This window comes from Amphiura filiformis, chromosome 14, assembly GCF_039555335.1.
Source record: "Amphiura filiformis chromosome 14, Afil_fr2py, whole genome shotgun sequence".
NCBI lineage: Eukaryota > Metazoa > Echinodermata > Ophiuroidea > Amphilepidida > Amphiuridae > Amphiura > Amphiura filiformis.
In genome coordinates this window covers 56,082,361-56,097,565 of record NC_092641.1, presented here as the reverse complement: position 1 = coordinate 56,097,565, position 15,205 = coordinate 56,082,361, and the positions used below count along the sequence as shown (strand labels likewise).

General features: G+C 37.1%; 1 protein-coding gene across 1 annotated transcript in view; it reads left to right on the top strand.

The window, feature by feature from the left end:
• The window catches only part of LOC140170334 (sucrase-isomaltase, intestinal-like), a 30,391-nt gene that overhangs the window by 12,611 nt on the left and 2,575 nt on the right, over positions 1 to 15,205 (top strand). Inside the window, exons 8-20 of the mRNA XM_072193702.1 lie at positions 72 to 185; positions 1,039 to 1,123; positions 1,659 to 1,776; positions 4,616 to 4,752; positions 5,892 to 5,926; positions 6,689 to 6,814; positions 7,401 to 7,549; positions 7,894 to 7,978; positions 8,659 to 8,715; positions 9,410 to 9,540; positions 10,391 to 10,485; positions 12,336 to 12,385; positions 13,337 to 13,519. Of these exons, the coding sequence (XP_072049803.1) occupies positions 72 to 185; positions 1,039 to 1,123; positions 1,659 to 1,776; positions 4,616 to 4,752; positions 5,892 to 5,926; positions 6,689 to 6,814; positions 7,401 to 7,549; positions 7,894 to 7,978; positions 8,659 to 8,715; positions 9,410 to 9,540; positions 10,391 to 10,485; positions 12,336 to 12,385; positions 13,337 to 13,519 (1,365 nt within the window). The remainder of the gene's footprint in view (positions 1 to 71; positions 186 to 1,038; positions 1,124 to 1,658; positions 1,777 to 4,615; positions 4,753 to 5,891; positions 5,927 to 6,688; positions 6,815 to 7,400; positions 7,550 to 7,893; positions 7,979 to 8,658; positions 8,716 to 9,409; positions 9,541 to 10,390; positions 10,486 to 12,335; positions 12,386 to 13,336; positions 13,520 to 15,205) is intronic.

The window sequence follows — 15,205 nt, the reverse complement described above, 5'->3', positions numbered from 1 at the left end:
GCGCATTGATCTTGATGTAACAGCGCTATATTAAATGTACTTTTGTATGTATGTATATATTTACATTGCAGCTTTTCCCAGGAGAGGTACAATTCATTGATTTCACAGCCGACTATGCCAAGGAATGGTGGGCAACATTCTTGAAAATATTTCATGATGAAATTGACTTCGACGGTCTCGTTATTGTAAGTAATCCAACAAAAATACATAAAAAATTTATAACAAAAATATTTGACATAAACAAGGACACAACATTACGCTACAGGCTCTTTAAATAATTGGTCCTATTTTACCACCATTTTAGCTGAAAAAGGTGGGGTAATAACTAATTCAGCCATATTTTATGGCAAACGTGCTTTCAGTATGACACCTGTTACCAACCTGTAAACATATGACGACCAATTATCTCAGGTGAAGGTCACCTTCTGGAAAGCTGGACTGAACAATGTAATCTGATGTAACTACTTCCTATGTGGGTCCTAGCCCCATTGTTTGTATGACATAATATTGATCATCTCAGAGACTGGGGATGAGTTACTTTTAGGAACTAAAGCTGTCAAATAGAAAGTGTTAAAATTTTAAGGCGCATGCAGCGTAATGAGAATACATTCTAACAAGATGTTATATAAGAGTTGACAAAATATTTTCCAAAAATGTTTGCCAAAAAATATTTTTACAAAAAACATTTTGGAAAATTTCTAAAACGTTGTTGTAACGGTTTAAAAAAAGTTTTCATGATTTTTATGTAACTCGGACATTTAAATGTTATTAAAACCAATTTATAACGCGTTTCTAACGTTTTAAGAACATCTTTGTGTTTGCTGTGTTCTATGCATATCTTGAGTAGAGAGTTCAACTTCAACATGCACTATTTTTCGCTCGCCTGGAACGTTTTTGCTAGATCGATAAGCGTACTCAGCAGATGGTCAATCTAGCGACTACGTTCCACGTGATCGAACAAAATAGTGTAGTGTTGAAGTAAAACGTAATAGGCCTACTTATTTATTTATTATTTTTTGTATTTCTTGTTTTTTACAGACCTACAATGAACCATCAAACTTTGTCAACGGTTCCAAAAATGGATGTCAAAACGAAAGATGGAACTACCCTCCTTTTGTTCCAAGTAAGAACAGCAATAAAATGTACCAAATAGGACTAACAAATAAAGGGAAGACAATCACGCACTATTTTTCATGTTCATTGTCTTATTTTGAGACATTGGTGACAGAAATAAATTGAAACTTGATTGAAATTGTGTCTGTAAATCATTACACTACAATTTTTATTCCAAGGGCTCTTTGATTTCTTCAAATATTTTTTATAATGATATAGTAAATCCACTAACCCTCTATAATTACGCACAAAAGATCGCGCCGCCTTAAACTGCTCCTATACGGTTTGTGCAATGGGAAAAGGGTGGCAGCTATCCCCAGTGAGATGTCTTTCCCCCTCTTAACTCCCTCCCCTTCCCCCTCCGGATGTTGGTCACCCTGATATTTGATATTTCTAAGCATTCGTTGTACTTTGTAGCCCATTTTTGCAATTTTCGTCAAATTCCCCCCCTTGAAAGTTGCCTTTCCCCCCCCTCCTCTCTAAAAAAGTACTGGTTATGCCACTGAAGTTATAGGTATATAATGTCTGTTTTCTGCTTATTACAGGATTAAAAAGTGAAATGCTTTATCACAACACACTTTGTATGGAATCCAAACAGCGATATGGAAATCACTACGATCTTCATAATCTATATGGTCACTTTTCAGCATGGGCTACTCACTTGTAAGTGTACCGGTATTATCTATTAATTGGGCTGTTTCATTTAAAATCCACACTACCCCTGTGGAAGATTTTGGAAATATCTTCTACATGTGGAGTATGAATTTCTAATGGAATGAACACATTAACAGCTCCATTTGAAACTCACCCTTCCTCGGTGGAAGATTAAGGTGGAATCTTTTTCAGAGGGTGTACGAAACTCAGATGGAGCTGCCTAATGTGTTTATTTTATTTGAAATTCATACACCCCCTGTGGAAGATATTTCCAAAAACCTTCCACGGGGGTAGTGTGGATTTTAAATGGAATAGCCCTTTATTTATGATCTTCATCTATGGCATTGTCTTTTTTAAAGACAGTTCTTGTTAATCAAATCGGTCATACTACTAAAAAAGAGATGCGTGTTTTTATTCTGCAAAGAGCTATTCCAGTTCAAATACATACACCCCTATACATACATGATATTAATCTCCCACACAGAAGTGTGAATTTCAAATGAGGTTACCAAAACGGATGACTCCATTTGAAATCTTCACCCATTGTGTGCAAATGTGGGAGATGAAGGACATGTCTTCCATATGGGGGGTTATGGGTTTCAACTGGAATAGCCCAAGCGCTGAACCTAGAAGTGGAAAGCACTGATACAAATTTTGTGTACATTTTCTTCACTTTTATTATTTATGCATGTTAAACCAAGAAATGGAAAGTGTACACTGTCACCAATATTGAATAAATTCTTCCACTTTTAATCTTCATGCATGTTAAGCCAAGAAGTGGAAAGCGTACACTGATACCAATATTGTATACATTCTCTTCACTTTTAATCTTCATGCATGTTAAGCCAAGAAATGGAAAGCGTACACTGATATCAATATTGTACACATTTTCTTCACTTTTAATCTTTGTGCATGTTAAACCAAGAAGTTGAAAGCGTACACTGATATCAATATTGTATACATTCTCTTCACTTTTAAGCTTCATGCATGTTATTCCAAGAAATGGAAAGCGTGCACTGATACCAATTTTGTATACATTCTTTCACTTTTAATCTTCATGCATGTTAAACCAAGAAGTGGGAAGCGTACACTGATACCAAAATTGTACACATTTTCTTCACTTTTAATCTTTGTGCATGTTAAACCAAGAAGTGGGAAGCGTACACTGATATCAATATTGTACACATTTTCTTCACTTTTAATCTTCATGCATGTTAAGCCAAGAAGTGGAAAGCGTACACTGATACCAATATTATAATACATTCATTTACTTTTAATCTTTATACATGTTAAGCCAAGAAGTAGAAATCGTGCACTGACACCAATAGTGTATACATTCTCTTCACTTTTATTCGTCATACATGTTAAGCCAAGAAATGGAAAGCGTACATTGACACCAATTATGAATACATTTTCTTCAATTTTAATCTTCATACATATTGGCTTAACATGCATGAATGTAACCGATATTTATATAAGCAATGCGCCAACATCTTCAATCGCGCCTGTCCTTAAACAGTGATTCATGTTGTCTTTCCTTAATTTATTCTTTCTTTCTTTCTTTCTTTCTTTCTTTCTTTTGTTCTCTTTCATTCGTTCTTTCTTTCTCTCTCTCTTTCTTTCGCTCTCTTTCTTTCTTTTGTTCTTTCTTTCTATCTTTCGTTCTTTCTTTCTTCCTCTCTCTCTCTTTCTTTCTTTCTTTCTTTCTCTCTCTCTTTCTTTCTCTTTCTTTCTTTCTTCATTCTTTCTTTGTTTCTTTCTGTTATTTTTGTTTATTGTATTTATTCACTTTCTGTTTTCTTTCTTCTTTCTTTCTTTCTTTCTTTTCTGTTCTATTTTTTGTTCTTTCTTTTATTCTTTCTTTTTTCTTTGTATCTTTGTTTGTTTCTTTCTTCTTTTTGTGTTTCTTTGTTTGTTTGTTTCTTTCTTTCTTTCGTCCATTCTTTCCCTTTTTCATATTAAGGTGTTGCTTCTTACTAATTTGAGCTTTACTATTATACTCTATTATGTTATTATCAAAAACAGTGAAATATTTCATCATTAAAACATTCTTCCAATCCAACAGTGCAGGGAAACAAATATTTCCATACACCAGGCCAATGATATTATCGAGATCAACCTTCCCTGGAACTGGTCAATTTGCTGGACATTGGCTGGGCAAGAATAAAGCTGAGTGGCAAGACATATATCATTCTATTATAGGTATGGACACAACCAACAAAACGCTGTGGTCATCGGTAGCACTTCTATACTTAACCTTAGTTGCTGGTAGACGTCTTGGAATATAGCACTGCTTTGAACACCTGAAACTAACGCTTTATATACCCTATAATGGGTTATTCTATGTCCATACACCCATATGGAAGACATGACCTTAATCTACCACACAAGGGGTGTGAATTTCAAATAGGGTTACCTGAATTGGTGACTCCATTTGAAATATAGGCCTGCACCCTGTGTATGAGATTAAAGTCATGCATTCCACATGAATGTGTGGAATTCAATAGCCCTTTTACACAGCTGCACTAGCCAAAGAGTTTCAAAATGTCAAAACTGGTATAGGTATTTTATATAGGTCTGTTAAATAGGTCTGTTGAAATAGACCTATAATAATCACAAAAGCGTTATTTAATTTTCTTAGTTGCAGCCACTACTAAAATGCGCGATTTTCAAATCGTTTGCTTCGCGGCGTGCACATACTTTGCCTCTAAAGTCTCTTTACATAAACCAGTTTTGGCATTTCGATACGCTATTTGCGAATTATATACCATATAAAATAGTTATAATTTGCATGCATAATATCTATAATCTCTGTAGCTATAACGCTTTTTGCTTCTAAAACTAACAGTGCGGGTGAGATAGTTTGGCCAGAGCGAAGACCCATGGTGTTATCACGTTCAACGTTCCCTGGTACAGGAAGATTCGCCGGTCACTGGTTGGGTAATAATAAGGCCGAATGGCAAGATATATACCACTCTCTCGTAGGTAATTAATGCATTGATTTATACCTAATTATTATGATCTTATTTATGGTAATATGCTTTGAAATCAAGAGTCATAACCAGTTACCAACGATGATAGTTCTGTTAAGAACAGTGAAAAATGGTTAACTTGCATAATGTATTCTTATTTGAGTACACGGGGCGCGGCAGTAGGCCTATTGGCTCTTGTGGGTTCGAACCCCAGAGGTGCCATCGTGTTGTGTGTACTGTACTTAGACAAGGTACTTAACCTATGTTGTCTCTCTCCACCCCGATCGATGTGTAAATGATCGGCATAGAAACATCTCAAAAAAAGTAACTAACCCCCTTAAATAATGGCCATTATTCAAACACGGGCAATTGTATTACAAATCTGTAAAATGCGTTGGAAGCAGAATTTATTTCTGCGCATTTTGACACCTCATTTGATACGATAGCCCACAAAACAATAAAACACCGGTCAATTTAACGTAATGAGGTCCCGATTTGAAAGTTGCACTTACAACAATACAAAAACACTCAGATATCATTACATATTCCCTTTCTTTATACTGAATACAAGATCAATACAATTACTGCAATTTTCTTGGTTTACGTTGATTTAAATGTACGCTATGACGTCAATATTTAGTCATTTGCTACAAATGAAGAATCAAAATGTGCAGAAATAAATTCTGCTTCCATTGTAATTTACAGATTCGTAATACAATCGCCCGTTTTTGAATAATTGTCATTATTAAGGGGGGGGGGTAGAAACTTTTTTTGAGATGTTTATTACCTTAATAATCATATACTCTTCACGCATTAGTTAAATGCTATAGTTGCTCACTTGATTAGTGTAACTAAGTCATAGGTACTTTGTAATTAGTAACGTTATTACTATAGGATAGAAACAATTATTGTAATTATGCATATTTTATTTTTCAAATTCAGCAAAGTATACCATTTCCTTTTTATTACTATTGTGAAATGGATTAATTGAGTGCTTTTGTGGCCAATACACGTGCTTTAAAGCTATTATTGTCTTAAACATTACCTATGTTAGCAATTGCCAATTGCCACTTATAGCAATAAACATTGATATCATTTTTATATTCACATTTTATTGATAACAATTGTCATGTTACTTTTTGTACTTCCTAGCCATGGTGGAATTCAACATGTTTGGAATACCTTTCGTAAGTATTATAATCATCTGTAGATCTTGCTTCGTAAATTATGATTATAATAATACCAAGTAACATCTTCCTAATAATTATACATATAGTATTCACTTTCTACAGACCCCTTAAAGTTTCAGCAATTTTTCTTTTTACGGCTTTGGTCTCAAAAGAATTCTCTCCCTGTCCCTGCATGATGAATTTATCAGTCTGTCATTGAGCCAAAGGCAATACATGACCCAGTTGGTGAATCAGTTACATCAGATGCCATATAGTTCAGTCCAGCTTTCCAGAAAGTAACCATCACCTGAGTCAATTGGTCGTCAAATGTTGACAGTTGGTAACAGGTGTCCTGCTGGAGGCACTTAGCCATAGTATAAGTTGATTGAGTTATTATTATAGGCCTACTTTGAACAGCTCGTTATCGGCGGGAATTGTTGGGCTTTTACCACTACACCGACCTGTCTAGTCTTTATTTTGCGTGTTAATGAAAGCAGACAAACTCATCATAATCATCAGTCGGCTGCGGAGCAGGCGACTACAAGCTTTCTCCAACTATTGCGATCTTGGGCAAGATGTCACGTATAAGACTTCAATTAATAACTTATGATGCTTCTGGCAAGATGTCAAAAGACAATTCTCAAAATTAAATATATTGATATTAATCCGCGATGTTATAAGGCCCGCCGATTACGAACTGATCAAACTGTAAAATAGTTAATGAAATAAGTGTTTTAAGACTCCTATCGACAAAGAACTGAATTTGACCTTCTTTGACAGGTTGGTGCTAACATTTGTGGTTTCTATGGCGACCCACCTATAGATGATCCTGAGCTGTGTCAGAGATGGATGCAAGTCGGTGCATTCTACCCACTGTCACGTGTTTACAAAGCTAGAGATACCCAGGTAAAATATATGCCACCGTCTGGGGTTTTCGGACCGTTCAACATTTACGTCAGGGGAATGGAATTTTTAAAGGGGGAATTCAAATTTTTTGGGATCCTGAGGGGGAATCGATTTTTTTATCGAACCATGAAAGGGTAATGTTACGTTTTAAATAGAAGAAAAGAGTAAACAGGGGGTCCGAACATTTTGAGCGGACGCGAGGGGGCACGCGAAATTTGTTGTCCATTTTTGGTCAAAACTCCCACGGCCACCCCGGGGTAAATATCGAACAGTCCTAAAGTTAGCGTTCTGTCCCCCTATTCAAAAACGCTGTATGTTAATGCATACAAGGTGTCCTAAAAAGGGGGTTACGACAAAAATAATGACATCTTAATGTAAAACAGTCATTTAGTGTTTGCATATGCCACATTATTTAGCTATTGTTTGCAAAAAATAGACCTCTTTTGATACAACAGTTTTTAAAGATATGACCTCGAACGTAAAAAAGGCAGCAGATTGTCCGAAAAAAAAATAATTCTGTAAAATTAATGGAGATTAAGTACCAAGTTTTTGCTCTTATTTATTTGCCGTTTTCTTGCCTATTTAGCCAGCAGATCCCGCATCTTTCCCGAGTACCATTCGCGATAATATGAAGAAATACATAGAGGAGAGATACCGAATATTACCGTATTTGTATACGTGTTTCTATCATGCTCACGTCGATGGATTTGCTGTGGCACGAGCTCCATTCTATGAGTAAGTTTTTCGATTTCTTATTGAACCTGGCCCTGGGTGAATCATTCAATGTCATACAGATATAGTTCTCCCATGATGTGTACAGAGAGCCAGGCGTTACCCTGATCGGAACTGGCTGCGAGATATTTGTTATTCCGTGCATCTGCCCCACAATTGCATCTAAATGCAGTATAAAATTGAGAAAGCGGTCATATTTTGCCTCCATTGACGGGGACCTCTTGCAACAGAGTCTAGTCAAAGACGTTATCCGCTAGGCCACGCTGCTCTACGTCAAACTTTCTGTAATACTTTGTATTCTACCGATCTGGATCTAAAATGATTTTCAAATTTGTTTTGCTTTACAGTTTCCCTGATGACGAGGATGTATGGGAAGTTGACTGGGAGTTCCTTTTGGGTCCAGCTCTGCTCGTTGTCCCCGTTATGGACCCGGTAAGCCAGTGTATATTCAAGTAAAGCTTAATTGAATCGAGCCGTTCGATTCGCAAATTAAGACTCGACGCAACTACACACTTTACACCTCCTTTAAACAATTTGTCCCAATTTACCAACTGAAGGGTGTAATAAGGCTAACTCATTAAACCGTGCTATATGGCAAAAAACAAACCGTAGAGGAAACAAGGTTCCTGATACGAACTGAAATGTATCGAGTGAGTTCTATAATATTTTGGATATCTCACCAGAACGTATTCAATTAACCTGATTAATAAAAAGCAAACCCGTTCCTTCACGCCAACTGTTACCAACCTATGATAACAAATTTCCTCAGCCGAAAGTCAATTTCTGGAAAGTTGGGCTCAACGTCATCTGTTGTAGGCCTAACTGTCATCACATCTTGTCACATAAGCCTACTGCCACTGGTGGTGTAACAAACTGATAAACGAATCACCTGTCGGAGACTCGGGACAAAATAAAGAATCCTTTAGCTGTGATCAGAATTATTTAGAAGTTTTTAAAGCATGTTAAGGGGACTCGTTACGTATGTTTAAAGATTGTGAATGCAATAAACACCTAAAAAAATAGTTATGATTTTTTTTTAACTACTTTGTATTTTATATCCCTATTAACTAATATTCTGGGTTTTTTGTTTTTGTTTTCTCACTTTTGTTCAGGGTGTATACACAGTCAGCGCTTACATTCCTGACGATCGGTTCTACGATTACTATACGGTACGTATTCTACAATCCTTCAAATACCCAATATAATAAGCCCCTTCCAAATATAACATAATAGTTTACAGATCGTATTTCCGACATGAATGATAGCTGTTCCTTCGTGTTGATGTGAACCCCAAATTAACTTAAATAATATTGCCCATTATTAGGCCTATAGGCTACCATTAATAAACCGTAAATTTCTGGAACCAAAAGGGAACTCGAAGCAAATGGCGGATTTGAGAGCCGCGTCAAGTGAACAAGTTAAATGCGGGGAGAGAATAACGAAAGCGATTGGAGAAAGAATTTGGACACAAAATAAAAAATAATGAACTGAAGCTTAAATTACACTTCTGGTGTAGTAACTAGGCATAATTATTTAACTTTCACTCAAACCTCACCCTAAAGTAGTAGGTCATGTACTAAATACTAAACCAAAACATGGTGCTGGAAGCTTAAGCGAAAAGAGGTTAGATCGTCTACTTTATAGTGGGTTCAGCAAAGTGATTCTAAACATCCGATGCCAATCCGACGTTTAAATCATCTTACGCGGAATGCACTTGATGAACGCGGCATTTCTAGAAATTAGCAGGGGGCACATAAATATTATTAGTAGAGAATTGTGTTTATGCGGTGACGAATTATCGTCACCACACCATCAAGTAACCACCCTCATATTATAATAATATTTACTTTTCTTTTATATCAGGGTCTTGAGCTAGCCAGAGCCAATCAGGGTCGTAATATCAGTCATCCTGCTCCTCTTGACACTATACCAGTCTTCACACGCGGAGGCTATATCATACCTCTGCAAGAGCCTGGAAATACTACAAAATACTCGTAAGACACCCACTTTTAAAAGACATTATGCGTCATTCTTGGCATTATAAATAAAAGTAGTTTGATGAATCTAAAATATATAATTATATACACCTAAGTCTAAATGAATGATCACCACTTTTAGCAATGTTGCTATAATTTGATGGGAATTCCAGTAGATGACATTGAGAGGAAAAAAAGGCATAAGGAGCTGCCTGCCAATTAAAAGTGCTATCTTCAGTGGATAGCATCAAGAGAAAGGCGTCCGGAATAACATAGCTGCCAATTTGAGATGCTAAGTATGTCAAGAGACTGAACATAACAGAGATATTGAGAGTGCCATCTTCAGTAGATAGCATCAAGAGGAATCGTGTCAATTGACGGGGGATACCAGAGCTGCCAATTTGAGAGTGCTATCTTCAGTAGATAGCATTAAGAGAAATTATGACAAGAGACGGGACATAACAGAGCTGCCAATTTGAGAGTGCTATCTTCAGTAGATAGCTTCAAGAGAAAGTGTAACAGGGGACCGGGCATAACAGAGCTGCCAATTGGAGAGTGCTATCTTCAGTAGATAGCATTAAGAGAAATTATGACAAGAGACGGGCCATAACAGGGTTGCTAATTGGGGAGAGCAATCTTCAGTAGATGGCATTAAGAGGAAATTCTATAAAACTACTAAAATTTACCTTCAGTTTTCCCCCAGAAATCTTTTACCGCAATTTGCTGCCTAAAATAATATTGCCGTAACAGCACGTGATTTTTGTATCGTTAATGACCACGCGTTACATACATGGTGCATGTGACAGATATTAGGCTATCAACTCTCCTTAAAAACACCTAATAATGTTAAAACTATTGTGATTTGCAGGCGTCTCAACCCAATGAGCTTACTGATCAGTATGCCTGAGGATCTGGATGATATCGCATACGGAGATTTGTTTTGGGACGATGGCGAAACAGCAGGTAAGACGATAAATAATGATGACGATGACGGTGAGGACGATGACGACAAAGACGATAATGACGGTGATGACGATGACGACAATAATGACGATGATGATATGATGATGATTGTGATGATGATGATAATGATAATGATGATGATGATGATGATGATGATGATGACGACAATGGCGATAATGATGACGATGGCGACGATGATGATGGTGATGATGACAATGATGATGATGACGATGTTGATGACGACGACAATGATGATGACGATGACGACGATAATGATGATGATGACGACGACGATGATGACGACGACGACGACGACGATGATGGTGATGATGATGACGATAATGATGATGATGATGATGATGATGATGATGATGATGATGATGATGATGATAATGATGACGATAATGATGATGATGATGATGATGATGATGATGATGATGATGATGATGATGATGATGATGATGATGATGATGATGATGATGGTCATGATCATGACTCGATGATTTCTCGGGATGTCCTATGTAAAAACGACTATGAGTGACATAGACTGTCCCACAGTCTCGGTTCGGTCCGGCCTGGATAATGGAACGATACATAATTACATAATAGCCTACCAAAATATGCCATAGTCCTTCCTGGAGTCCTTCACCCCCCCGATTCTAAAATAATACACAGCCCAAAACCAATTCCTCTCTCTACACAAATTAGCTCAAATTGATGCCACCACACTGATCACACCTCCTATATTGAACGCTAAAATTCAGTGACCGCTCCCCACGCCGAGACTGTTCCGAAGTGTTAGAGATTTCACTTCCAAATATTCGTTCAACGAAGCCCGGTGATTCTGATGTCAATTACGAAAGCCCCGCCCCAGTTTCAATTCAAATATGGTAGCACAAAGCTATGCCGCGGGATGTGACGCAAGATCGGATGGGACACTTGTCATTGCTTGTCAACAACTGAGAGGTATTGAGCTCAAGTGGCACGCGTCTGATAGACCCATGGTACGCGCAATAATAAAAGGCAACCACTCGACTCGGACTTAGGCCTATTAGCTCCTATTGTCCATATTGCGTATATTATCGCGTGCGGTTTGCAAATGTTTGCACATTATTTAGCTAGGGAAGCCTTTTCAAATATCCCCGCGCTGCCAAGCTGCGTTGATTGGTCGGATACAATATCGTTGTTTTAGTCGCTTACACAAACGTTAATGTAGTGAAAACATGGACGTGGTATATAGAAAGATTGCGTGACTCCAAATCCGTAAAAGTGAACTCCCAGCATTTTGTGGGAACTAGTCAACTAGAAGTCAAAGTGCTTACAGACTGGGAGGGTCCATGTATTGGGTTGATTTTTAATGCTATGTAATCTACATTACCAGTCGTTCTCCATGGACCCGAGGGAGGGTCTATGAGTGACACAACTACGCCTAAACATCTCTTGCCGTCACCCCACCACACCACCCACATGTATTTCATGCGACGCCTCTTGGTATTTTATATACAGCGATAAGATCGTACATCTAAGCAAATTATTTTGATAATGATCTTATTTCTTAATTGGCAAATAACTCAGTGGAATGGAAATAATCCTTAGCATCGTACCAGTGATAATTCATGCACATTTATTGCACCATATATTAGAAATTTAAATGACTTAAATTTTTACATTTACATTGCTAATACAGGGGAGATAAATGATTGATTTCTTTGACTAAATACCAAAATTATGTTGCTATTATTATTATCAGAACTAATCAGATAACATTATAAATCATAGTGTAATTTTTGTTTCGCCACAATGATACAAGAAGTAGAAAAAATTCAATGATTTTCCCCTTTTTTTTCCAGATTCATACGAGCAAAACTTGGACTTATATCTAGAGTTCTTTGCAGACGTGGTATGTATATGAATTTGTTTTTATATATCAAGCATATCTATGAATGAACAGCTGAATCCTTTGAGATAATGCTGACGAAACTTCCAACCAGACAAGCAGTGGCCCGGCGTGGGTCATCACATGGGGGGGGCACCGACCATGATGGGGGGGGCACCGGGTCTTATTGGGGGACACAATCAGTTTTTCGGCAATTTTCCTATGGGATTTTTAAAAATTTCAGATCGGTTCAGGGGGCACGTGCCCCCGTGCCCCTATGACGCTACGCCACTGCAGGCATGTGACCAGCTGAATGGGTTCGCCATGTGAAGTCCATCATATGATATATATTTTAATTGTATAGATTTTTAAAAAAAAATGTAATTGATTGCAGGTAAAACGTCACACTAAACGTCACGCAATTTCAGTGTCAACTTGATTTGATCAATAAGATCAAACGCCTTTTATTCAGCAAATATCAGTCAATACTAACTCCTGGTCAAATATTCTTCTTATATACGGCTCATGAACGTCCTCTATTGTGCAAGTATAAAAGAGAAAGGAACGCTGGAATTCAAAATGACATCTCAAACTCTTTCAATTATATAGTTAATAAGCCAAGTCGACAATGCATTGTGGGACAGTTTTTTGCAGGTTTGGAACACTTTGCCCTCTGACCTATTGGGAAAATTAAGAAAAATTGTTTTTTTGTGCATACAAAATATAATCTAAAATGTTTTACAAGAATGAAAACAAACCCCCCAAAAATATTACTAAATAAATTAATTATTTAAATATTTTTAATGATAACATTATGACAATAATAAATTAATTAATAATAATTACAGCAATTTCCCCGATATGTCAGAGGTCAAAGTGTCCGAAAACTGCTCTCAAAAACTGGAAGTTACAATGGCGATTGGGCTTGTTTAATTTTATTTGATTTTTTATCACTTACACTTTCTATTTTTACAGACGAAGATCGAGATCAACTCGGAGAGAACGGGTTTATACCAAAACAACCCGGACATAGGAGAGGAACTTCCACATATAACAGATGTACGAATGCTAGGATTGATAAGCGATCCCGGAGATCGAATAGTGGTCGATAATCGAGAAGTAACCCAAGATCAATTCAACTATGAGAGTTCTTCAAAGGTAAGCATAAACTGAACACTAGGGGTGGACAACACAATTTTGTTTAGAATACTTTTCAAAATATAATGATATACATTTACGATCTTACATTGAAGATTTGCCGCTTCATCCTTGACATGAAGCAGTCCGTTGATCAGCGTGTACTTGCGCCACCACTGTTTCGAAATTCATTTATACATCAAAGTGTATACCTCAAAAAGTTTTATAATCCTAAGACAAAATATTAAAAATATAAAGGCTCTCTTTGTATACTTGACTCATATGTCAATATAAAGCAGAATTATGAGTCAACATAATGTATCTGCATCCACAAATACGGGGATTTACAATGATGTGTTGAGAAAATCCCGAAATCCTATAGTTGGTTCCCTTTCCCCTATTTTAGCGCGGTGTGATCATAATACGTTCGAATTGCCTATATCATGCAGGCCCGTCGGAACCGCTACGGCCGGTACGGCCATGGCCGTACCACTTTTTAGCCAAAAAAAAAAAGGAAAGGAGAGAAGAGAAGAGAAGAGAAAGAGGAAAAGGAAAAAAGAAGAGAAAAGGGAGAAGAAAAGGAGAAGGGAAAAGGTTAAATTGCACGTTATAGTAGGCCCATGCCTAAATCGCAGTCGGGTCAATCTATAGGCCTAGGTCTGTGATTATTTTACATGCAGGGCCCGTCACATTGTCATCAAAGTCAGTATATAGGCCTATTAAGACGGACTCCGTGCTGACTTCAATTCAACATCGATCCATGCATGCTTTAATTGCGAATCTCAAGTCTTAGGCCTATAAAGTGTCAGTGTAACATTTATAATTTTAAAAATTGAGTTTGGGCCTTTTTTGTTTTAAAAAGCAATGATAGTGTAAATGATGCACCAAATGGCTTCAATTGGACCTTCATTTTGCAAAATTTCCAAAACTTCTCAGGGGGTACATCCTCCTCAGACACCCCCTGCGTATACAAACAACTGTCAGTTTTCGTGTCTGTAGTATTTAACACTCACCACTTGATGTTTAAACCAATAATTCATAAAATAACAGTGAAAAAATGGCCTTCAATTGGCTTGTCATTTCGTAAATTTGATATTTTCGGCTTTTTCAAACGACACAATAATAGTGCCAAAATGGTCCACGAAATGGCTTCAATTTGGTCTTCATTTTGCAAAAGTTTCTCACTTCTAAGGGGGGCACATCCCTGCGTGCGCAACTTTATGTTAACATGTAAAGCAATACCGGGTAATTTATAAAGGTCAAAACTTGTCCACGAATGGCTTCAATTGGGCCGTCATTTTGCAAATTTTCGGCATTTTCAAAATTAAAATTTTACACAATAATAGTGCAAAAATTAGTCCACCAAATGGCTTCAATTAGGTCTTCATTTTGCACCATTTTCTCACTTCTGACACCCGCGTGCGCAACTTTATGGGTACATAATTATAAAGCAATAATTCAGACAATAAAAGTTAAAACTTGTCCACAAATGGCTTCAATTGGGCCGTCTTTTTGCAAATTTTAGGCTTTTTCAAACTAAAATTTTACACAATAACAGTGACAAAATGGTCCACCAATTGGCTACAAATGGGTCTTCATTTTCCTAAAGTTTCTAACCCCCCCCCCGTCGAAAACTGGGCTTTCAAAATTACTATCATGTGTACTGTAATCGAGGCTTATCATGAATTGGTAACATGTTTTATGGTT